The 26,517-nt window shown below is 38.4% G+C and overlaps 1 protein-coding gene and 1 long non-coding RNA gene across 5 annotated transcripts in view; one reads left to right on the forward strand and one right to left on the reverse strand.

Annotated features, from left to right (window-relative positions):
• The window catches only part of LOC107699741 (uncharacterized), a 26,385-nt gene extending 25,373 nt beyond the window's left edge, over positions 1-1,012 (reverse strand). Inside the window, exon 1 of the long non-coding RNA XR_001635493.1 lies at positions 1,000-1,012. This is a non-coding gene — a long non-coding RNA (uncharacterized LOC107699741). The remainder of the gene's footprint in view (positions 1-999) is intronic.
• Positions 1-26,517, forward strand: part of apba1a (amyloid beta (A4) precursor protein-binding, family A, member 1a) — a 59,778-nt gene that overhangs the window by 16,718 nt on the left and 16,543 nt on the right. For 2 of the 4 annotated variants that reach the window (XM_016501086.1, XM_016501089.1), the window contains exons 2-5: positions 6,602-6,721; positions 12,175-12,285; positions 12,714-12,799; positions 20,232-21,901. In XM_016501086.1, coding sequence (XP_016356572.1) covers positions 20,300-21,901 — 1,602 coding nt within the window. In that variant the 5' untranslated portion in view covers positions 6,602-6,721; positions 12,175-12,285; positions 12,714-12,799; positions 20,232-20,299. The remainder of the gene's footprint in view (positions 1-6,601; positions 6,722-12,174; positions 12,286-12,713; positions 12,800-20,231; positions 21,902-26,517) is intronic. The other 2 variants (XM_016501087.1, XM_016501088.1) reach the window with 2 other exon arrangements.

Below are 26,517 nucleotides of genomic sequence, written 5' to 3' on the forward strand. Positions count from 1 at the left end.
GCGCCGCCATGTTTAGGTCATCAACCTAATGCATTATATGCATTATGCAAGGGAATTTCAATTGTTCTTCCGTTTATTTTGTGCATTCCTAAAGGGATAGTTCACCAAAACATAAAAATTCTGTCATTATTTTTTCACCCTCCTGTCATTCCAAACCTGTATGAGTTTTTCTTCTGTTTAACACAAAAGAAGATATTTTCATTTAGAACTGTTCCTTTAACATCATCCGATGATACTGTTAGAGACTAATTGCACATAATCTCACAAAAGTGACATAATCAGGTTGATCTGGAGTTCAGCAAAGCTACTCTGTCGCATTAAGCCCCAGAAAGCCAACAAGATAATGCAGACTGTATGCGGGCTTGTCTTAAAGAGATATACAGGCATCAGTTTCTGTCTGCTTGTGTTGTTGGGAAGAGCAGGGATAGAAAATGGAAGAAATGGCAAAGGCCCTTCTAGATATTGTTGAATATGGTTAAAGATAGCGTGTGCTCCTCCTCTCATGTTAGACAATTTGATACGGTTGAACAAGCAAGAGAAAAGACGGTCTGACTTTCTTTCTCTGCCTACTGAAAGATCTATTCATAGATAGTTTGAGTCTGAGAAGCCATGCCCACGGACCGCCCACACAGTGCTTTCACTGACCATCTGATGCATTTTCACACTAAACTGGATAGTACTTTATTGATCTGCTATAATCTGATTGGCTTTCTCCACTTGCGGAAATAAGGACATGCATTTTTTTTCTTTCAGTGCACCTGGAAACAAAGATGTGTTTACTTAGCAGGTAAACTGAACATTAATGACCAGAAATGTATGTTCTGAATTATGTCTGTAAATAGTCAGTACTTTTAGACGTTAATACAGGATGACATATTGGAGCCAGTATACAGTATTTTACAACTAACAAACAATATATATCATTATATTTCACCCAAAAATGAACATTTGCTTAAAAAATGTACTCAGATGTAGATGAGTTTGTTTCTTTATCGGAACAAATGAAAAATGTAGCTTTACATCACTTTCTCACCAATGGATCCTCTGCAGTGCCGTCAGAATGAAGAGTCCAAAAAGCTGATAAAAACATCATTATAATTCACAAGTAATCCATACGAGTATATCAATTAACGTCTCGTAACGTGAAAAGCTACATGTTTGTAATAAATGAATCAAGACATTTTTAACTTCAAAGCATTTTTTCCAGCATAAATTTGAGTCCTCTATCGAGTGAAAAATTTGTCTCATCTGAATGAGGAAAGAAATATGCACAAATCAAGCACCGTTTACTAATAAAAAACAGTCCAAAACAGTTCTGAACAAATATGTCAATGGATTTTGATGTAGGAGAACAGGGGAGGGATTCTTCTCTGGAGGAAGTTTTATTGTGAATTATGGACTCAGTAACAGCTACACTGTACAAATACACTGTAAAAAATATTTGTAATTTTTACAGAAAAAGACTGTAAAAATGCTTAAGTAAAAACCTGTCAAATGGTTAACTGTAAGTTACCATACCATGTACAGTGAAAAATTTTAAATGGTTTAACATTGCCTTAAATTTATTGCAAAATACTGTCTAATGTATGATTTTTAAAAACTGAATTATCATTTAATTTACATTGAAAACAGTAAAAGGACATTCCCAGAATCTCTTTTAATAGAATAGTCTTGCTATCTAAGTTGGAGATTTTGGCCAGATTAATGTACTTCTTAAATCAGACCTTTGTTAGTATGTTAGACTAATTCATAGAGTATACCCTGTCTAATAATTTTTGTATTCATTATTTAAAAATATTGCTAGAAAATAATTCTAGCTCCATTCAGTGACTTTACTTCCAGTGTTTTTTGTTGAACTGTTGTTTTTTTTAGTGTCTGTTAAATGTGTTACCATGTTAAACATGCATATTAAACCAAAGAAACAGAATGTGTGTGTGTGTGTGTGTGTGTGTGTGTGTGTGTGTGTGTTAGTAGTAGTAGTAGTAGTAGTTGATGATGATCTTAGATGATTCTAGATGATGATCTTGTGGATCAAAAGCTCAGGACAATGGAAATAGTCTTTTCACAAGTTGGAAAGGTGATGGTGCTCCTAGCAAAAACACCAGCTCTCCCAAATCACAGCTCATTACAAATAGTTGCATTTATATACATCGACAGTAGCTTTTTATCACGAGCACATGTGGGATGGAGCCCCCTTTATTCAATTACCGCTGTCTTGTTCAGTAGATAGAATGAGGAGAAAACAGTTTCCATCCTGCATGTGTCATATTATCTTTAGGAAGATTTTTTTCTCTGGAAGCAAGATGGCCTGGTGGCTGTGTGAAGTGACAGGGCACAATTCCCAAAATCACAGTGCTGGACATGAACAGATAGTGAAAGGGAGCAGAAATGTGTCCATCACTCACACGCACGCATTGGGTAGGAGTGCTGTTAACTGAATGAAAAAGGCCTGGGAGAGGCTTTCACATAACACAAATTTAACTGCCACTGTCAGCTAAGGACAGATATGATGGAGCCTGTGGCCTAGATACTGGCAGTAGCCTAGAAGAAGCACTGTATGCTGGATGAATGTGTGTGTAACGTTCAGTATCCGAAGGGCTGGATGGGAATGTTTTTTAGCATGAGAAGGGTGCATATGTATGACTGGTTGTCAAATTATGCCAGAGGGTGGGTTTATCTACAGATATTTTCCCTGAAAGTTTGAGTTAGAATAGTTTGCAAGAGCTCAATTATAAACAGACTATAAAAGCAAACTAGTGAGTAGATGAGTTTACCTGTTCGGAGACGTTTAATGCCCCCGAAGACCTCTGTACTCTCATTTAGCCACTTGTTAGCAACCCGCTTTTTTAAGATAAGTTAAAGGTTTAAAAAATCACAATGGGGTATTACTGATGTATTTTATGTTGTAGAATAAAACAAAAAAATATCTTGTGCATTTAACCAAAAACCTATTTAAATACCCATTGACTTCAGGACAGTGGAACGAGATGTGCTAAAATGAAAACCTGTTTCTGACTTTTGGCTGACAAAAATGTCATCCTTTCAGCACTCTATTATACAAAATATACAGGTCATTGAGCAAATTTTGAGACCACAGACTCCAGTTTCGGGGCAAGCTGTCACGGTGGAACCTGCCATAAATAGCCTATTACAGGATTTTTAAAATGAGAGTACAACAACAAATCCTGTTATCCTGTGAAACACTGTTAAGCCACTGTTAACACTGTTTAGTTGAAATCTGCCTGAATAATATAGTTGACTCTAGTCTAGTCAGAATATCTTTCACATGTTTTATTGTGTTCACTTAACCAGTAAGTTGTCATTTATGAGATGCTTTAATTCAAAGTGACTTCCAGTGCTCTTGTTACAGGGACAAACCCCCAGAGCAGCCTGGGGTGAAGTGGCTTCTCAAAGCCTCAGTGACGATGTCTCATGACTTTACATTTACAAGTAATGAGTTTTTACCCCCTACATGACCCCACAGTAAAAAAAAATAACAACAGAATTAGCAGTATTTGTGTAGTGTTTTTGTGGTCAGTATTTATAGAGCAAAGTTTTCATGTAACTGGTCACCTAAAGAAAAATAACATACAGATTAAGTTATTTAAGTGTCCCAACAACCGTTATGCAGAAACATTTTTTTTTTATTTAAACTTTTTTTACAAAATACTGTTGAACTGCAACAAAAAACATAATATGCTTAAATAATTATTATATTACTGTTAATAATATCATCATATAGATTGGCTTCTAGTATTGATAGTATTCAAATTTAGGCCCTAGCCCGAGACACTCAGGCCCTACCTAGCCCGGCCCGTGTCCGACAGCTTATCAGAATTACCAGCCCGAGCACGACCCGAGCCCGTCTTTTTTTACCCCTTCTCCCAAAACAGCTTATACTACTGTTTCAGCTATTAAAATAGTTCAGCTTTGTATGTAATGGCAAAGTGATTATATTTCGTTTATTTTTTTTATTAAGTTAATTTAGAAAAATGTTTGGAGCATTTTTTTGTTCGTTAAATATAAGTTTTTGTTTTTGAAAGTAACGACCAAGCGGCTCGATCATCGCGACTTGCCTAAAATAAAATCTATAGATATAAAACAGTTCATGCATATAACAATGTTTAAACCTAGATAAATGTGCGCTGTATCCAATCGTTTGTGCGGAGAGTGGAGGCTAAAGCGCGCTTCAGGACATGGAGGCACCAGCGCGATCACTTGCATTTTTTTCAGTGGAAACAACTTAAAATATGCTGTCATTTTTGCTCATAAAGGTATGAGTAATACATCATTCGGAACTGTAAAGGGTATACTTTTATTTGTGTGCACTCACAATATCAACAAAACGTTGTGCTTTTATAAAATAAAGAAAACAAACATGATGTGCTTTCTGCCATCTCGGTCTTGAACAGGAGCGCTTCACAAAAATGAACTGAAACTCAGCGAATACATGCCGCACAGACATGATAAATATATCTATAGAAAGCTTTAAATTACTACTTAACGAAATAAAACAAATCGAAAATAAAAACTCTTTCATTATAATCATAATCCGTAAAGATGCATTTCTCTCTAAAGGCACGCGCGTCTAATGAGGAGATGGCAAGTCAGGATCGTCATCTTCATCTTTGCGACACAGACTCAGAATCACTAGTTTATTAGTAAATAATTCAAAAATCTCCTTACTATTTCCCCCTGACACATTCATGGTAATTACTTTTGCCGGTGCTTTGCAGCAAGCTTTAGCCTATTGCGGGCATTTGAACGTGGAACTCTTCAGCTGTGCTGACTGCACTCTCGCTGCTGCTGCTGCTGCTGCTGGACACTAAACACTGTTGAGCCGCTCTTGACAGTAAGATGATTTTTGAACTTTTGTTTAAAGAATTTTGATTGTGCATGTTGAAAAACAAAGAATTAGTAACTGGAAGTTAAACTAGAGACCTGTGTAATTCTGCTGCAGTAAAACTATTTGACTAGTCAATGCATCCTGGTGGCATTAGAAAAAAAAAAAAAACATGTTTGTTTTAATTGATGTGTTCAGTATCTGTACTCCGTTCACAGTTTTACTGCAGCAGAATTACACAGGTCTCTAGTTTGAGTAATTGTGTAGCACGGTCTTGTGTTGTTGTCGTGAAGGCGCTGTGTGTTTCGTTGTGAAAGCGAAACTACTTTGGCCTATTATCCAAAAGAGGATAATATCCGCTTCGTCATGCCTGGAGCTGATTCGTGCTGGTCGCTGAGGAAATACATCAACTTCGCGCTGTGGATCGCCGGATCGGCTTTCACCGTGGACGAAGCGGAGTCTAGCCCGGGGTCGTCACATGTGGTTGCCGCAAGCCTGCCGGACACTCCTTCGTCGACTCCGCCAGCTGTGCAGTTCTCAAACCCGCCCGCCTCCGCTCACTCTAGGCCGCCATGTGTTTCGTTGTGAAAGCAAAACTACTTTGTTTGGCCTTCCAAAAGAGGACACGACTAGAAATCAGTGGTTAAATTGTATTTACAAAACTGTTCCAGAACAGTTCAACCCAAATATTCAAATGTGTCCAGCGCATTTTATGGAGGACTGTTTCCTGGTCCTGGTAGAGTAGACTTTTGTCTCGTCACTCCGGCCGGACAGGGCATCACAATATGGTAAGGGGCGTAACATTTCCATCACACGCTTGAGGTATTCAGCCAATCACAACGCACTGGATAGCTGGCCAATCAGAGCACACCTCGCTTTTCAGACCGATGAGCTTTGTAAAAATCGATGCGTTTCAGAAAGGCGGGGCATAGAGGAGAAACAATAATGTACAGTATGTGGAAAATAATGTGTTTTTTAACCTTAAACCGCATAAACACATTTAATTACACCAAATATACAAAATAATGTTCTTTTTAGCAACATCGTATGACCCCTTTAAAGTGTTTTTCAGTTTTACTTTGTGACCACCTTATGCATCATTAATAACGGAGGATGCAGTGCAAATTTTCTTTGCTATATTAAGTGCTTTAAGTGTCGGGCTAAAGCAAGCTTCATTTGCTAGTGCTCAGGTTTTTATAACTCTTAACCCATCCCTAAATATTACATTCCTGCACCGTTTGTACTGCAGACATGAATGATAGCTCAAATTGTAGTGTGTTGAGCAGAGATATGCTACAGCTTTTCTAAAAGATCAGACTTCCACCCAGCAGATGATAAAATCACATAGACTGACCCAACTCGTATCTAGAGAACAGAATATAACTTGGGGCTGGACTCTTTTGGTTGGGGCTAAAAGCATTGTTATCCAACTATGGTCGCAAGTCCGTTATTACCATCATAGTTCAATGATTAGGTGATTTCTGAAAACATGCAGTAGTAGTTCAAACTAACATTTGCATCAACGTGGTTGGAACTACAGCTCTTGAACTGTGGTTAGAATTTTTTTTTGTTAGGTGTATGCCAAAAATGTGTTACATTTATGTCTAAAGCAAAGAAAATATTTAGCAATTTGCTATTGGCAATTTTTTCTCTATAAAATGTATCCAGATATTTTCACTAGTAAAGTAAAATAATACATTTATAGTATTTAACATATTTCTCTTTATCTGCATTGAAATGTCTTTCCTCCATCCTCAGCATCCTGATCCTGAGCTCTGACCCTAACAACCTCAAGGCCCCTAACCCATCTACCTCGACATCCCTCTTTACCCTGGTACTGGCACTGCTTCACCCACAGAAGATAGATGAGCCTGGGAGGTGAGTGCCTGTCTCATTTTGTCATATATCTGACAAAGATCCAATATCTCAGTCTCTGTGTTGCTCTTTCTATCTCACACTCTTTGGATGTTTTCATATCTCACTCAAAGCGTACTCAAACTCGAGAGCTAAAAATGCAAAGTGAACAGATGGACTGAAGAGACTCAGTGTCACTGAGTGAGAACTATTAAGAAAAAGAAGGTTTCAGTATCTTGTCCTCTCAGTTTGTAGATTAACCTCTTATAGATCTTTTCTAGAAAGCTCTGTATGCAGACAGATGCCGTCTAACATCTGTCACACAAAAAAAACAAAAAGAAAATTCTGTCATTAATTACTCACCCTCATGTTGTTCCAAACCTGTAAGATCTTTGCTCTTCTTCAGAACACAAAGTAAGATATTTTGGATAAAATCTGAGAGCTTTCTGACCCTCCATAGACAGCAATGCAACTACCACGTTCAAGGCCCAGAAAGTTAGTAAGGACATCGTTAAAATAGTCCATGTGACATCAGTGGTTCAACCTTAATTTTATGAAGCTACAAGAATACTTTTTATGCGCAAAGAAAATCAAAACAAATTACTTTATTCAACGATTTCTTCTCTTGTACAGGAATGATGACCATGGGCAGCAGTAACATGGGCTCTCCATGCAAAAAGCTCTCAAATAGCACGGAAGACTTGACTTGCAATTGATTTCAATATTGAAATTGAGTTAGCATGTTGCCTAGCTAACGACATGATGCTCTAATGCGCATAAAAATACAAAGCACACACAAACTGGATGAAACATTTCAGGTCACACAATTATTTTAAAGAATACTTTATATAATATTTTAATTATAACATTGATTTATTTATAATCAACATTACAAAACTTAAAGATTACAAAACTTAGTAAGAATTAACAGTTTTGTATTGTTTTATCATACAAGTAGGTTTTTTTTATATATATTCAGTCTATACTGTAGATAAAATTGCACAATTGGTATTATTATAATGTCATCAGAATGTCAAAAAGTGGTTCAAAAATCAATTCCATTTTGTTTGGTTCCATCCTAAAAATAAAGAGCACACATAAATTGTGTAAAATATTTCATTTTTAATCACACCAAAAAAATTGAACATTGATGTAAGACACAAGCGATCCTGCCTTATAATTTGGCTAAAACGAAGTGTCTTAGGAAGAGGCATAATTAAATCTGGATCAACCGTTGGGTCTGGAGTGCACATATGATGCCTTAAAGTGGCGTTTCCTTAGGCATCTCACTTGGTTTTGAAACAGAGCATGACTTTCTCCTTCACTGACTGAGTGAAATCTGTCCTTAAACACCAGACTTTCATTTCCTCTCTCGTCAGGACAAAATGTCACTCTTAATCTAACGTGTTTTCTTGTACTGTGGAGTGATGGTTAGGATGGCATTCACTTTCATTTCTCCCTCTGTCCACCATTGTGAGGTCATGTGGGTCTATTCCCAAAAGCATGTAATGGGTCATTGTCCAAAATGTAAAAAAAACAAAAAAAACATGTTTTCTTGTTTGAATTGGAAATCATTTCAGGTAGGGGTTTCTTATGCACCCAATATCACTTTCCACTCTGTTTGTTCCAGTTCTCTTTAGCTAACAAAAGCCAGTTCCTGAATAACATGACCTATAAAAGTATTACCAATTCTATGTTGCTCTATGTGTTGTTCTAATTGCAACAATTAGGTTATAATTCTTAAGTTTAAGCATCTGTTCTTGTCTAAAGCATATTGGTGAATGTCTGTTTACACCTTTTATAAAAAAATACATTCTTAAATTCCAATACAGACATATTAATTTTGTAAAAGGTAAAGGGTTTAAACTGCAATGACCGTATTAAATGCAGCTGTTAAAGAGCCTATGACTGATTTCAGCACAGACATGCTTTTAAACTGTTTCTTATTTAAGTATATCTTGCAATCTTAAATTAATCTGCTCTATCAGATTGCAGCTGGATTTGACTCTTATCCTCAGGCAATCCTTTTGATTTTCATTCTGCTTCAAGCGCAAAAGGTCGGGTAATATTTGTTGCCATTGCAACAGCTGTGCATTGTGTGATATAAATAGTGGGAAGAGGAAGAAGCAGTAGAGACCGACCACACCATTGTCATAATGGGGGTGTTGTCACTAAACAAAAACCCTTACATCAGCTCTCATGGGGAAATCCAGTAGCTTTTTACCGCTTGCTTTGTGTCATTGATTGAGTGATTAATTCCTTTATTTGTTTGTTTGTTTTTCCCCACTGTGAAACATTTCCTGAATTCTCAAGTGGGAAATGAACATTTTAAGAAGGGCACGTTCTTGATTTAACTTTGATTACTGTATGTAGAGTTCTTTGCAGGCTTGATTTTTTGAATTATGGTTCTTTATTTCTTTCTTTCTTCATTCAATATAAAAAGTGAACTTGTTTAAAAGGTTCACCCAAAAATGAAAATTCTGTCATCATTTTCTCATCCTCTTTTTTCCTTTTTAAGTAAAACACAAACAATTCATTTTTAAAATATATTCTAAGTCTTCTGAAACAATTATCTGTGAATACTCAAATTTCGTTCTGTTTCTCATACAAAGTCGTTTTATGGATTCAGAACAAGAAGTGGTTTGGACTGTTTTCAAGATACTTTTTAATGGTGATTTGCTTCCTTTTTGAAGCTTGAAAGCTCTTGTCTTCATTCATTGGAATTGTTTGGAAATTAGCGAGTAGCACATTCTTCAAAATATCTCCTTTTGTGTTCCACAGAAGAAAGTCATACGGTTTGTAATGACATGAAGGTGATAAATGATCCCAGAATGTTTTTTTTAGATAGGAAATATGTGAATAACTTTCGTTTCTGTAAAGACTGTTTGGTGAAGTCTGAGGTTTGACATTGAAAATTAGATAACTGGAGTCATCTGAGATTCCACTGTATTAAGTGGACAAGGAGAGACTATGAAAAAGCAGCAGAAACTATTTTAACCTCTATGTTGGATTAGTATTGTGAAATTCAGCTACACATGCAAATCTGCACTGGTAAGTGTGATGTTTTCATTAGTTCCGCTCTTTCTCACAGGTACTGTAATCTTCCTTTTGCATGTCAGTTGATCTGCTAATGTTACATCATCTAAGAGTTTGTTTGCCTTGGTTTACATCTGATGGATCAGCAGTCAGGCTGGAGGAAGATTTTTAAAAATCACTTCCAGTCTTGCGGTAGGTCCTGTTGAAAGAAGATAACAGTACTGATTTCAAGCCCATATGTCCTGAAGGCTATATTTTGCTAGTGACTAATTTTATAATGAAGGCTGGATTTACAGGGTTTTACCATGTAGCTCACCAAAAGTTAAAATAATTAGCAATGCATGCCACAAGTAATTTTCTTCACGCTCCTTATAATTCACTTCCTCCAGTCACTTGTGTAGCCAGTAAATCAAATAATAAGGAATCGTAAGGATTATTTTATTTTATTTATTTTTTACTTTATTTTAAATACTGTTGTTAGTCTAAATTTTGCAGCAGTTCCATAGGAATCGTCATGGCTAGAGTGAATGTCCTTGACCTACTGAGTGACTGTAATATCGTTCCTCATTATTCTGACAAATATCATTATTTCAGTTGCTATGAGGGTTTTTATTGGCTGATCCAGTTACAGTGAGTCAGAGGTCAGATTTGATTTGCTGAAGGCAGATGTGAGTGGGTGGGAGGAGGGTTAGATCCATACCATTGATTGGCCAAATTAGAAAAGTATGCTAATGTGTCTTCATTTACGTCTTTTCTCAAAGCTTCCCAAGACACTGTTTGAAATGAAGGAGAACCACGTCATTTTAATAGAGCTTCCTTGAGGGAATAATAAACAATTCACTACAATCCTACACATGCTAACCGACAATTCTTTACATGCAATTCAGCTGTTGTTAGGAGAATAAAAAACGGCATCTGTCAGAGCAGATTCGTTTATAAATGTTGTATTTTTTTCAACATTGTACCAAAAAATAAACATTCTAATCATTAAATGTTAATATGGTTGCCTCAAAAGCTTGAATTTTTCATCAGATGTGATACTATGCTGCCTTTGAAATCAATCTGAAACCAGTTTCCTTAGTACATTTCCTGGTAAATCAGGGTGGAATAAAGCACAGTTGACTAACATAGCTGTTTATTAACATATATCACAAATAATGATGTGACGTTTTCAATGGCCTCTTGTAGCTTCATGGGAAGTCAGAGTGATATTACAGTGGGTTCTGTTCTTATTCACTTGGCATAGTAAATACACAGCATTGTAGATTCAGCTGAGCTTGCTATCTGTCATAGTGTGACACCATCTGTCAGTGTGTCCAGTGTAGTGTGCTTTAATAAGCCTGAATCAGCAAACTAGTGGGTGAAGTTTGACTGGTTTTAATGGTTTTGTTTGATGCTTAATAGCACGTTCCACCCAAACACAGTCTGCCATTGACAGGAGCACTTAGAAAGGCTATTGTGCATCTCTCTCTCTCGGTGGTAGTGGTAGTCCTGTTATAGGAACGATTCGCTCAAACTCACCATGCTGTCTGTTTGTGTATTTTTGTTTTTTACTGGATGCATGTGTGTAATCAGGCATTTGGAAGAGACTCCTACATCAGAAAAAAACTGGTGGACAGTTCATTTTGGGTTGGAGTTGACTTGAGCTCATTGTGTGTATGATAATGCAATATGCTGATCCAGAGTCACTCTTGTTTTGTGTTGGTTTGAATTACATTGCTAATTCACTTCCAGCCTTGAGGAGCCACTCAGACTGTTTTGACTGATGTCATTGAGCTGCTGTTTGAGTCACTGTCATTGTTTCTATAGAGGAGACTTCAGCTGCTGTGACTCACTGTGATGTCTGAGATACAGTGCTGCCTAGAACATCCAAATCCAATCTTGTCTATGACGCCTCCCATAGAATAGGTGTAGTCATTGCTGCCTGTGATATCACATCAACTCTGTACACACAGTTTGGCAGTTGAAAGAACAGAAATGGCATGTGCCAGAGTGTTTGAAAAAAAGAAAGAAAATTCTAACAAAATTTAATTTATAATTTATGACTTTATCATTTTTAACTTCATAATTAATTTACTTTTATAATTATATATATATAATTATGAATTAAAGTATATTATTAAATTATATATTGTATCATATTAACGTACACTACTGTAAAATGTGGGGTTGATAAGATTTTTTAAATATTTTTACTTAAAATGTGCATTAATTCAAAAAAGGGCTGGGCAGCAAGGTATCTGCCCTCTGTTATGGACGCAGCCAGTGTCTTTATCCAGTTTTGACCAGGTTTGATAGCAGGATTTGTCTATAAGCAGGTTTGTCCCGTCGGTGATCTTGAGGCAATGGTTCATTCCCTGCCCTTTCCACCGCAGGACCGCGGGCTCTAATGAATTGCAGTGTTTGTTTGCAGCCAAACAGCAGTGTGTCTTTATTCACAGGCTGCCTGACCCACACTCCCTGCCAGCTTTACAGACAGGAGCGGCTCCACTCCGCTGTGGGTGTGGATGAGTGAGCGTGTCTGCTGAGTTTGGCTAACCACCCGCAGATAGGTCAGTAACCATAAATCTTTTCGGTTCTGAGGGTGGTAAAGGTCTTAACTCATCAGTTTCCACCTCCTGGTTTGTTGCACAGAGATAGCATTGAGGGAAAAACACACATGCTGCAGTATTGTTACACATAAAACATGTTTTCTCCTGTACTTAATCAGTATCTTTGTCTTGTTTTACTAAAATTTAAATATACTTAAAACAAGATACATTGAAACAGTAAAACTTTATATCATAAGATGTTTTAAACAATTGAAAAAAAATAGGTCTCACAAAGCTATTATACGGCTTCAGACGACATGCAACATTTCATGAGTCTTATTGGGTGACTGTTGTGAGCCTGAGAAGCTTGAGAAGCCCTAGTTCCCGTCTATATTCACTGCATGTTTAATATTAATATTTTTCAAAATTACTTCATTTGTGTTCTATAGAACAAAACCAGTTTGGAACATTTTCTACCAAGTGATCCCTTCAAAACAAGTGGAGTGAAAATTCTGCCAATGCAACAAGACAAAAGGTGCGTTCCATTCGACCGTAAGTGGACTGCGAAGTAGACTTCACAGGGTATTCGTCCATCTTAAGTGAGATTCCAATCCAAACGGAGCGAATATGCTCAGTTCAAAGGGCACTGCAAACGGCATAGGGAATAAGGGAACATGCATCACTGCACAGGAAGTGGAGAGGGAAAATCACCCAACTGTCATTGCACACCGCGTCAGAACTAACGATGGCGCAGAGCCATTAAAATAATATTTTAAAGGCTCTGTAAAGGAGGGGTTCGCGTATGCGTTTGGGTATTCATAAATTTTGTTATTATACTACAAACTTACAAACTAGAATATTTATGAATGGTTATTATGGCAATGAATGTTACATTTGCATATTGTTTTGTATGAATAGGTGAAACTAAGTAAAACTGAGAAGCAGCAGCTAAGGCTCTGTTTTTGTTTTTTGTTTTTTACTTTATTTAGCCTACCTCAGAGGTGCTTACTATGAGGCTGCGCCTGGGAAAGATGGGACCACTACAATCTGTTAATAGTCCATTATATAATAATAAATATATACATTTTGACAATATTTATTAGATATACTATTGTATATGTATTTTATATGTATTTAAATTTGAAAGTAGAATAAATTGAAATATTTATTTATGTTATATCATGACCCCGTTGTTGCCTTTCTTTGATGACGTTCCAGGGCGTTCCAAATGAGTGATTATTCTCAGCAAAGTCCACTTCAGCAGATATCCCTTGCTTATGGAGTAGGGAGCAGTGAACACGTAGGGATCCTGTCAATCGGAATGCACCTAAAAATGCATTCTCTGAAAATAGACTCTATAGTCGGCATGAAACAGAAATTGTGAATTTTCTTCCCTGTTTGTGATGCGTGTCTAACTGAAACTGCTTCACGATTGAAAAAAATGTGGAGTGCAACAAATTTTGTCCATTAGGAATTGATTGTATCGTTGGATCATTGGATGTTTGAAAATGTTGGTCAGACTTTATTTTAGGGTCCAATTCTCACTATTAACAAACCATTAACTACGACATTTGCCTCAATAAACTTCTAATTTTCTGCTTATTAATAGTTAGTAAGGTGGTTAAGTTTAGGTATTGGGTAGGATTAGGGATTTAGAATATGTTCATGCAGAATATGTGCTTTGTAAGTACTAATAAACAGCCAATATGTTATTAATAGGCATGCTAATAAGCAACTAGTTAATAGTGAGAATTGGTCCCTATACTAAAGTGTTACCAAAATGTTTTTAATTAAAGATTAAGAGACAACATGAATTTGTAATAAATGTAAAAATGTGCACAGATAAATCTTTTATAATAAATCTACAGTACTCCATAAAATTAAGAATTGTCAATTTCATAGTGACTTTAATATATTATGCAATTTAGCCTCTCAGATATTTGTGTTCTGCTCAATTTCCCTTCTTTTAAGGATGTTTAGATGGTTTACTGGTATTCAAAACAATGACATTTATTAATTTTTCTCAAATCTCAACCCACGGTTCATCGTCTCCTCTCATTGTGCTTTCTGAGAGCAGGAGTAGAGACTGCATGCTGATTTGTCCTTGTGGGTAAGCCACTGAGTGAGACCTCCGCTGGGAACTGTGTGGGAGAGAGAGCTGTGAACACCCTCTGATTAAACCTGTAGTCTACTGAAGACTACATGTGTGAGGACCTTACATGTGTGTGTGTGTGTGTGTGTGTGTGTGTGTGAGAGAGAGAGGCACGTGTTTAGGCCGTCTTCTCCTTCTCCTTGTCTTTTTGTAGCTCAGGTGAGCTTTCACAGTCATGCTGATTTCAGCCCACGCTGCACGTACAGCTGATATTACTTTCTCAGGGTTATTTTCAAAAACTAATTTGCATAATATCTAGGGGTTTTGCCAAGTACACGTCTAAAGCTCTGTATGTTTGTTCTTTGGTGGAGATATGTTGACATTTTCTCTTTCTTCAACATATAGGAACTGGTAGATGGTTGTAGAGCCTGAAGCTATTTTTCACAGCTTGTTCATTCATTGGCGCTTTTGTTGTAATACAAACCAGGTATCTATTATTTTTTGTCTTTGCTGATCTATAAGCTATAGGCTGACCATAAGTTTTATTTCTCCTGGATATGTCTTGGCCGGGATTTTTAAGTTTCATCTGGGTTTTGGCTGAAGGTAATGACTGAAAAGAAGTTTGACCAATAGCGTGCAGGCATTGTACATAACCGATCAATTGTGGAAGTGCAAGAAGGTGGGATCTACTGATCTACAGTCAAATATAATGTATGAGGACTGTAGAAACCCCAGACATTTTAGGCAATTTAGAAATCCTGGCCAGGACACATACAGAAAAATAGGACATATGGTCTTTGCTTGATAACCGGAAGTTGTTGCTGCTACACATCACACTGAAATAGTTTGACAAACACTATTTTTATTTCCTATTTTTTCTTATATTGAAACAAGAAATTTTAGTGGAACTTATCAAAAACAAAGCTAGTTATTATGATCCAGTTAGTCCCTGCTGGTAGTGCGCAGACTGCTAACAGACATGGACTGAATCCACAAAAGTCCAGTTTAGTTTTCACTGAGCCTTTAAAAATTTATGGTTTATGGAAGTCACAGTATGCTTGCATATTCCAAGGTGATGTTCTGGACTGCTGGAGAGGAAAGAGTTACCCTGTGACTCTCTGAGATGTTGTGTGTGCAAAATCAATAATGGTAAACAATCATCCCTCTGGGATCACATTGTTAGGTCTGTCAGTCCAATGTTGATTGATTTGCCTGACTCACCCATGCCAAGAATCTCTCTCTTTCTCTCTTGTTGGGGTATCTCCAGGAAGGATTCTGGGTGAGTCAGAGAGGAGAGGAGTTGGAAGTTTTCACAGTCAAGACATTTTTCTGCAGTCTTTGAACACACCATCCTAATCAGGCTGGGGAGGGGGATTTACCACAGCAACCGGAGCTGCTGCTTCCTCTGTGTGCTACCAAAAATAACCTTCCCAAGCAGTATTTGTGTCTTGTTTTCCTGTTAAAAAAGTTGAAACATCCTTGAAACAACATACACTTACTTGAGAAGCAAAATTGTGTACGTGACTGCATGTAACTAAATTAACTAAAAATTATACGTGCATTTTTCTAACCTCATTGGCAAATTATCATTTTCTAAAACAGTATCTATGACTGGTTTTCCAGTAAAATATGTTTAGACATTTACAATGTCAGAAGCAAATGACTTTAAAAATAATTTTAGAATTTGTTTTAAATGTAATTTATTGATTAAATTAGATATTTTTCTCAAACCATTGGCAAATTGTTGTTCTGAAAAGGTATTATGCCTGGTTTTCCAATAAAAATAAATTAATTAATTAATTAATTAATCAATCAATCAATCAATAAATACACATCTTTATAATGTGAAAAACTATTTCAAAGAATATATTTTAAATTAATTTAATTCACTACAAAAGATTTTTCTCAAAACATTTGGCAAATTGGTACATTCTGAAAAGATGTTATGCCTGGTTTCCCAGTAAAAATAAATAACAATAGGTAGGTAGGTAGGTAGGTAGGTAGATAGACAGACAGACAGATAAGATAGATAGATGGATGGATGGATGGATGGATGGAAAATAAATCAATCAAAATATAATAAAATACAAAAATAAATAAAAACATCTTTAAAACAATGTACATTTACTTCAGAAGCAAATCACTGTGAAATCATTTCATAGAACATAAGTCATTTAAAAAATATATTAAAACATTGTTTTCTGTAACAGTATTTATCATTATTTTCCTGTAAAAAACAAGATATATTTATGAGAGAAGCAAAATTGTTGTGTGGGTGCTTCTGTGCACCTGTCTTTGTGTGTATGGATGTTTTTTTGGCCTCTGACTCAGATCATCAAGGTGGTTGCCCTCAGGATTTTGTACATGTTTTGAACTAGAGACAGGAGGGAGGGGAGCTCACTGTCATTTCATTTCCTTTGGCATTCCAGCACCTTCTCACGTCTACACCAATTACTGCTGCCTTCTGATGGGTTTGGTATGCGCACCGTCACTTTTGATCACACCTCACAGGAACACAAGCACCATGACTTCTTTCTGATGTGATATCTCTAACAACATGCCATACACCGTCATGCATGGAAACAGATGTCACGTTTGCAGTGGTGACTCATGTTTCAGTAGGCCATATGTTTCTATCACCACTCACCTCATCGGTTTAGAGACACTGCTCTTCGTTCTAGGTCATCTCAAGCGTTGTCTAATTCCAGATGAAAGTCTGCTGCAAAATGTCACCCATCATAATGCTCCAAAAATGTCAAAAGTTTGGTATTTAGTGAAAACATTTGGACAAAGCTGTGCAAGTGTACGAGTGGCTGTCATTGTGTGTGTGTACAAATTTTTCTCTGAAAGAAATATGCCTGGTTCAGTACCAAGTTAAGCTCAGTCAACATTTGTGACATTATGATGTTAATTAGGCTACCAGATAAATTATTTTCCACTTGTCCCATGATTTTAGTGTGAAAAATCACTTATTAACCTTTTCTGTGTACAATTCAAATTTTACAATTTTGTTGCATTACAAAGTAATGCTTAAAATGCAAAAAAAAAAAAAAAAACTTTACAGCTCTATAATGAATGTGCTTATATAAAATTATAAGCTTCATATTTCTGCTTTTAAATCCTCCAAAAATGGGCCCTATTCACTTCTGTTGTAATCAGGGTTTATAAACAAGATTACCTTATACCGTAACCTAAAAAATAAAATAAAGTCAAATTGTGAGATGAAAAGTTGAAATGACCTTTTTTTTTCTTTTTTTTTAATTCAGTGTCGGAAACAGGCTTCCATAGGGAACACATATTCACTATTAACTAAGAGTTTCCCCTCACTAAACTCCTAATTTGCTGCTTATTGATGGTAATGTAGTTGTTTGTAGTAGTAATGTTTAGGTATTGGGTATAGTTAAGGGATCTAGAACATGTTTATGCAGAATTCTAGAATTCTTATTCTAGAAGTGCTCTTCATTAACTGTAAGCCTTTCTACTCGCCACGGGAGTTTTGCTCGTTCATTCTCATAAGTGTCTAGTACATACCACCGCAAGCGCACGTGAGCCTGGCTTTACAGAAACTCGCTGATCAGATCACAGAGACAGAGCAACAACACCCGGACTCTGTTTGAATCATTCTCGGGGACTTTAATAAAGCAAATCTCTCCCTTGAACTGCCAAAATACAGACAGCATGTTACATGTCCCATCAGAGACAGTAATATATTGGATCACTGTTACACCACAATAAAGGATGCATATCACTCTTACGTCGGATAGTCCGGACTGCTGAGCGAATCATTGGTACAACCCTCCTTACTTTCCAAAAACTGTATTTATCCAGAGTGAGCAAAAAGGCTGGCAAAATCACTCTGGACCCCTCATATCCAGCACACTCCCTCTTTGAACTGTTGCCGTCTGGTCAGCGCTACAGAGCACTGTGTACCAGAACGGCCAGGCACAGGAACAGTTTCTTCCCTCAGGCAACCATCTTATGAACACTTGACAATAATTGTGGAACACACAACACTATTTATACACTTACATACTTATTTATCTAATACACATACTTAGTTTACATTTCGAATTTGCACATAATATACCTGTACTTACAAAACTGTCTATTGTAATATACCTGTACATACAATTGTCAATTTGTATAATGCATTTCTTATTTACTTGTTCTATATTTTATTTTATTTTATTTTGTTTATTTATTTGTATTCTTTTTTTTTTATTTTTTATTTTTAATTTTTTATCTGTGTTTTTGTTCTGTCACTGTCATTCTGTTGCACTGTGGAAGCTTCTGTCACGAAAACAAATTCCTCGTATGTGTAAACATACCTGGCAATAAAGCTAATTCTGATTCTATTATGCACTTTATCAGTACTAATAAACAGTCAATATGCTAGTAATATTTTGAAAATAGTGAATAGTGTTCTCTAATCTAAAGTGTTACCATTTTTTGTGGTAAGCAATGTTGTGTCACAAATATATTTGTGTCAGTTGAGCTTTGGTATTGAACTGAAAAATTCCTTGAAATCATCCTTGTTAGAGCACTACCACTAAAATATCAGAACAATTTATTTAAATACATTTGACTAAATTTATATAAATTTCAACTTGTCTAATCAGCTAGTCGTTTGTCAACTAGTTGACCATCCTGCCCATCCCTATTTTTGAGAACCTCCTCTTTTGTTCACAACAATGTGTCACTGTACCCTACTCTGGCACGGTTTGTATAAGTAGGTCACATGTAGTCTAGTCTAGATAATAGTGCTGTCTTTCACTTGTACCGAATGTACATGAATACCCTAAGGAGCTCATTCAGACAAGTGTTAATGTGAAAACATGAGCAGTCAGATAGCTTGACAAGAGTTTGAATGTGAGTTCTGTTATTAAATTGATTGTGTTATCTTATTCAGCTTAGTTTGTGGTGCTTACCAACTCATAGCTGATGTTGATAGGAGTTATAAGAGGTATGAAAGTGGAGGCTTGGGGGTTTTGTACAGCTCTTTGCATTTCTAGCTGTTGTGTGTGGATACATTGTGAGCTCAAAGTAAAGGCAGGTAGAAATACGTAAATACTTTTGCTACCATGCATAATTGCCTTCATTTCATTTAATTTGACTGAATGTAGGAGCATTTCACTGATTGGTGTATGTGTGAATATTCTCATATCTTTGTACATCAACTACAGTACAGAGGTATTTGATATGTGGTAGCATAGTAAATGTCACTATGAATAAAACATCAGCTACAACAAAGTTGATGTATTTTTCCCCTGGTGATTGTTCAGAAATTTGATTGGAGGTGAACTAGTTTTAATTCACATTGGAAAACATTATAGAATCTAATGAAGCCCAGACAAGTGCCCCAAGCATATTATGATACTTAATGACATTTTGTGTTAGGCATCTGATGTGACTGTAGTATATAAGAGTATATAATTTCTTGTGGTATCTCATTAATTCTGTACACCTTCATACAGGCAGAAAGCACATTATGTCAAGATCAAGTAAAATGCTGTTTTAAATAGTTTAACAAGTACCGTAAGAAGTACCTTTTTATGATTTTGTTTAAATTTCCATATTAAAAATTCTTTAAAAATTTTATTGTCCCATTTTTAATGCTTTTGTAAAACCTGTGTGAAAAATTAAACCGGTTTTGCAAATTAAAAAATTATGTATTTATTTTAAATAAAAACATATTTTCCAAGAGTACTATTCATTTCTTTGTATGTAATACCTGAGGAAAAAAACTATGTAATACTAGTTTACGTAAAACTATGTAATACCTGAGTGCACCTTTAATGGACTGCTTCAATGATCTTGCTCACCGAGTTGTTACTGTTTCAAGGTATATATCTGGTTTTTGTTTGTTTTTCTACAGGTGGTGCTTGAGCAGAGTCCTACTGGGAGAAGTAATGCTCTGTGTGTAGACCTTCCCTAATTCCAATCATGAGCCACCAGGAGGCGCCGCATGGCCAGGAGTTGAGAGAGGCGGCTGAGGCAGACTTGGAGCGCCGGGGCCCCGAGGGCCAACAGCCCCCCTCATCCCACCGTAGACGCCACGACAATGGAGATGTCAGCTCCCGCTCCGGTCGACCCCGCAACCACCACAGCAACCATGGTACGGAGAATAACCACTACCAGTCCCACCAGCAGGGGGCCCCACACTACCGCAGGTACGAGGGATCTAACGGAGGGACGAACCGCACGCGTGCCGCGAGGAGAACTGCGGACGAAGGTGACACTGAGCAGCAACCCATTCAGCAGCCCATACCGAGACCTGCAGTGACACGCTACCGCAGACAGGGAGACAACGAGGCCCGCATCCGGGCTCAGCAACAGAGACAGCGACAGCGGGAGAGGCAGCAGAGAGATGCAGAGAGAGCTGAGCAGCACAGGCTGGAACATCAACAGCATCTCGTCTCGGCTACACAAGCCATGCCGCCCAGTAGAGAGCCGGAGGAAGCTGAGGAAGACGAGGGCGACGGCGGCAGTGCTTTGGCCCGATCCGCCAGCACCGAGAGCGGCTTCCACAACCACACAGACCGGGCAGAGGGGGATGCAGTCATGGTCCTGGAAGCAGAGCCTGAAGACGAAAGCACATACGGTATCCCGCTTCGCCCGGAATCGGAGGAGTACACAGAGAGCGCAGAGTCAGAGCAACAGCACGGTGGTCCAGCTTACCTCCAACCCCAATACCCACCTCAGCCACCACCGCTACCTCGAGAGCCCCTGCCAAATGCTGAGAGGCCCCATGATGCAGAGACGCTAAACCCCAACTACTCCAATTATGTTTACACTCAACCCATGTACAGCAGTCCCACCGGAGCAGAAGAGGCCCATGAAGGTGGAGCAACAGAAGATGAGCCGTACTCTGAGCCCTACACTGAATACACCCTTCAGGAGCACGTTTATGAGGAAATCACGGATGCCCCTTCGACCAAAGCCGAGGGACAGACTCCGCAACAACGCAGGGCAGAGTTCAGGCTCTTCGAACGTGACCTCTACCAGCAACAGGAGGCTGTTGGGTCCAGGCTACACCACTACGACGAGCGATCCGACGGAGAGTCGGATAGTCCCGAAAAAGAAGCAGAGTTTGCCCCGTACCCCCGTGCTGACAGCTGCGAACAGGATGAGGACATTGACCAGATCGTGGCAGAGGTGAAGGAGAGTCTGAGCTCACAGAGCCTGGAGCGTGTCGCCATGGGCCTAGACAAGGATGAGAATGAAGAAGAAGAGTGGCCTGAGTCAGAGTCCCATGGTCAGATGGACGAAATCAAACCCAATGAGCCAATGGGCGAAAGAGAGGGTGTAGAACAGTCCCTTAGAAGTCCCTCAGAAGAGCCAGCTCCAGTTGTAAAGAGCAGTAGTGAGAAGAGAGATGCAATCTCACTGGCTATTAAGGACATCAAAGAGGCAATAGAGGAGGTGAAGACAAGGACGGTCCGTTCGCCCTACACGCCAGACGAGCCCAAAGAACCCATCTGGGTAATGAGGCAGGACCTGAGTCCTACAGCAGAATCTGACCTGCAGCCATCTCTGGGGGCTGATGTGAGTATGAGCTGTACCATGTTCTGTTGATGCTCTGCAGTTTGTGTTATGTAGCATCATCACTGCTGTTGTTTTCACTGTTTTATTTTTGTAGTAGAATCTTGCTTACAAAGTTGCACTTTAAGGGACAGTTCACCTAAAAAAATACAAATTCGGGCACCATATACTCCTTCCAATCCCATAGGACTTTGGTTAACTTTTGAAACACTAATGAGGATATTTTTAATAAAACCTGAGAGGTTTCTGTCCCTCCATTGAAAGTCCATGTGACAAAACTTCTAAAAAAGGTCATAAAGGCCTGTTCATCATATAAAGCAATCATATCTCATCATGGGACTTGAAGTAAACCACTCAACTCATATGGATTCATTTTACGACACCTTTACAACCTTTTTGGATCTTGGTTACCTGGACTTTTAATGGCAGGACAGAAACCTCTCAGGTTTCATTAAAAATATTTTAATTTGTGTTTTTAAAGGGTTTGTTTACCCAAAATGAAAATTCTATTATCAATTACACGCCCTCATGCCGTTCCAAACCCGTAAGACCTTCATTCATCTTCACAAATTAAGATATTTTTGATGAAATCTGAGATATTTTTGACCCTCCATAGACAGCAAGGGTACTACCACGTTCACATAGAAACACAGTAAGGACATCATTAAAATAGTCCATGTGACATCAGTGGTTCAACCATAATTCAAAGCATGCGCATGCATTCCCCTGATCGTAAACAAAGCCCAGCGTATACGTGATGTGCATCATAGTACTCTCCATAATGGCAGAGGATGGTAAGGACAGGAAAAGAATGGTTGAAGTCACTATTTTTTTCTTTGCACACAAAAATTATTCTCTTAGCTTTGTAAAATTACAGTTGGACCATTGATGTCACATGGACTATTTTAGTGATGTCCTTACTATGTTTTTGGTCCTGGCAACATTTCAGTTGCATTGCTCTTTATGGAGGGTCAGAAAGCTCTCAAAAATGTAATCAAAAATATCTTAATGTGTTCTCAAGATGAACGAAGGTCTTCCAGGTTTGGAATGAAATGGGGGTGAGTAAACAACAGGATTTTCATTTTTGGGTGATCTATCCTTTTAAGCACATTTACTGTACATTACGCATTTACATTCTTCATCGGTCTGTACACGTATTCATGACACAATGCATCATCAGATATTTGAAGGATTAAATACACGTCACCTACACTTTCCTTCAGAGCAACTACTGAACACAGACCAGTTGTAGCCTAGGTCAGACTTAGCAAAAACTGGATGAGTACAATTTCAGTTGGACTAAACATTTTATGCTGCTTTTACACTACACAATTTTATCCCTGATTCTCCAGCAGTTTAGCCCTGATTTGCCAACAGTTAGGAAACTGAGCCTTGAAATCACAGGCTTGTTCACATGAATGATCACAATGTGTGAATTTTTAAGGACCTGATCTGAGAGATGTATCGCAGAAGCCCAAGAGCAGGTTACATTTCTAGACTTGTCTGCGAATTTATTTTAAGTCTGTTGGATTTGAAGTTGTAAAGTATGTTGGCAGCTAGGGTTGTGATGGTGAGGAAATTTTCCCACCGGTTAATCGACGTGTGACAACACCAGTAATACCGGTATCACCGCGGGGGCGTTCCCTCTTTTCCTCGCTTTCCTTCGCTTTTAAATAGCTTGTAAAAGCGGCGTGCGCATTTTACTTTCACTTTCAAATAGGGGCAGTTCGGCGTCAATTGCTTGAATGCAACAACAAAATACAATGTCAAACTCACTTTAGCGTATATATAAAACATAGAACTTTTATTAACAAAATAAATAAAAATACACCATGCTATAGGGCAGGCTATGCCTAATATAAAATAACAAATAACTTACATAAAGTTTAAATAGGTATACAAAACTGGAAATAAGTAAACATGTATAATATATAACCAAATAAATAAGAAACCTAGAACATTTATTAGCAAAACGAATAAGAAAGCTTGGAGGCACGGCAGCAAAACGAATGTCAAATAAAATAAATAAATGACACAAAGTTTAAATAAAGTAAAAATCAGCAAACAATGTGGAACCAATTAAATAAGAAACGAATGTTTTAAAAAAACTTCCAAAATCAGATAAACGGCAAAAGTCAACGGGCTTTTCAAAATCCAAAATATTGCCAAACAGGTGCTTTTGCATTTCGTTTGGAAACTAAATCATCCGCGATCGTCTTGTCTGTCTCACCCCACTCTTCTTGTCAGTCAGCTCGACTCACTCTCCTCACTGGATAAACGAAATCTGATCTGTGATGCGACTGTCGTTCGGAATGCTGCATTGAGCAGCCGCGTTCAGTTTTTAATTGTAGTGTCTGTTCTTTTACTGAACTAAATTATTTTTATTACTATAAAAAAATCTAAACGACGGTGGGGGTCGGTGACCCGGTGGGCAAGTGACGTAACCGGTGTTGCGGCTTAACACCGGTATCACCGTCAACACCGTATATCGCGGCAAGCCTAGCCGGTATTCGGTGATGCGATATATCACGGTAATGAATATGCACAATATTGTTATCGTGGGCGCTTCGGCTTAACACCGGTATCACCGTCAGCACCGTCTATCGCGGCAAGCCTATTGGCAGCATTAGTCCAACTGAAATTGAACTTGTAAATTAAAAAATATATATAAGATCCTGTCGTTGTTATAACAAACTGCCTTTAAATCTAATATCACAAAATTAAATAGCAAAAAAAAAATACATTTTCCCAAACATTCCACCCCTCGGCAACTGGGGTTTGGCTCAGTTTAGTTGGTTAGCATGGGTAGCTTGGCCCTGCTGGTAGATGCTGTAACTACACCTTTCTGAGGACAAGGAAAGGTTTCTCCATTAATGTTCATTTAATTGTAGGTCTATATTCTGACAGAATAATCAATTATATGAAATAAATATCTGAATCATTAATATGTCATTATATAATATTAGTGCTGGGCGGTTAGACCAAAAATATGTATCACGTAATTTTTTTCAGGATTCTGGTGGTTCTCTCACAGTTTATCACAGTTTGTCCCTGACTGTGCCTTTATATGAATCAGATTGCATGAAAAAATCGTGTTGATATTGATATTCGGGGAAACATCATGGCCGTATAATGTTGCTTACCTAAATCATATTTTGTAAATTTTTTTTTTTTTCTACCGCAGTATGCATCTATAAATTTCTGAGTTAGGCTACTTTGTGTGTGCTGTCTCTCTCACACACTCACTCAGGCAGTGCAAGCCTCATCTGGCACGACATAAATACATTATCAGTCGCCGTTTACACTGAATGCAATTAAAATTATAATCATTCTCACGCAAAACGACATGTTTACACGCGACTGTGAGTGTCCGCGTGGCTGTGACGTCATTGCCGGCGCCGCTGGCAATAAAAAGATCGGCTCGGAATCGGCAAGACGTGAGACAGAACGGCCGGTCACCGTTCCGGGCCGGTCATGTGAAAAATCAGCCTATTCCGATCACTGGCCGGTCAATTGGTGCATCTCTAATTATAATATGAGCAGGTAGACTGTATAATTTCAAAATGTAAAGCAAAAACAGAATGGTCTGACCTTAGCTTTGTGAAATTACACTAAATAAAACAGGAAACAAACAGCAGATGGGCTGAATGAAAATGCAAATTCACTCTCTGCCAGCAGGTGGCGCTTATGGAACAGCAGTGATAGAAAGTTCCCCTTCTGGAACTCGAGCTGTGTCGAAACGCTATGGGAACGCCTTCAGAGTGACCACGCTCTGAATCACATGTGTAATCAGGGTTGTTTGTCCACTTATAAGCTCCATTATGTCAAAGCTTCAGTCAAGAGAAGCATTTGGGCGAGAGCAGGCAGCGTTCGGGCTGTGTGTTCCTCCTTTCCCGCGCTATATTCGAGTGGGGACACACAGTTTGTGTGTTGTCTGCTTGGGAGCGAAACACGCAGAGTCAGCTCTCGAGGGAGCACATGATCTGGCGGACGGGTTGGAGACGAGCTCTCCCTATCTCCACCCGCGTTCCCTAGATCTAGAGCTCACTCTCGAGGCTCGGAAGCCCACGCTGTGGTTTCTTCCCCCTCTGAGTGAGAACTCGCTGCTGCAGTTATCGTTCTCTGAGGAGATTGATATTGTTTGTGTGACTGATCGGCTCGCGCGCTGCCTAGGCAACGCGTGCATTACATCATTTTCGGTTTTTAATATGAATCTTATCACACCAGACTGTTTACTCGTCTGGTTGTTTGGCTGCATTTAATTCTGAGGAATAAAATGAAGTATTTATCTGACTATGAGAAGTTAGATATACAGGGGCTCTTGGGATAAAAATTTCTCGAGTGAGAGCACGTGTTTACCTCTCTTCCTCCGAGGTGGTTGAGGTGGTCAGCAGGGGCTGCTGGGCAGGAGCAACCTTCCGTGTTCCAGCTCCTCATTCTGGGGGCTTCACTTCTCATACTCCGCAGAGTCTAGAGTCAGAGTGGCGCTCCCAGGCCGAAGGCTTCTAGTGGAAGGCGGTTCTGCTGACCATCATTCTCATTGGATAGTCTTTGTCTAAAACGTCCTGACGCCTAAGGCCTAGGACTTCTGAGGGCCAGCCCCCTCTGAAGAAGAGCGG

The sequence above is a fragment of the Sinocyclocheilus anshuiensis genome, unplaced genomic scaffold, assembly GCF_001515605.1.
Source record: "Sinocyclocheilus anshuiensis isolate Anshui unplaced genomic scaffold, SAMN03320099.WGS_v1.1 scaffold278, whole genome shotgun sequence".
In the NCBI taxonomy this organism is placed as follows: Eukaryota; Metazoa; Chordata; class Actinopteri; order Cypriniformes; family Cyprinidae; genus Sinocyclocheilus; species Sinocyclocheilus anshuiensis.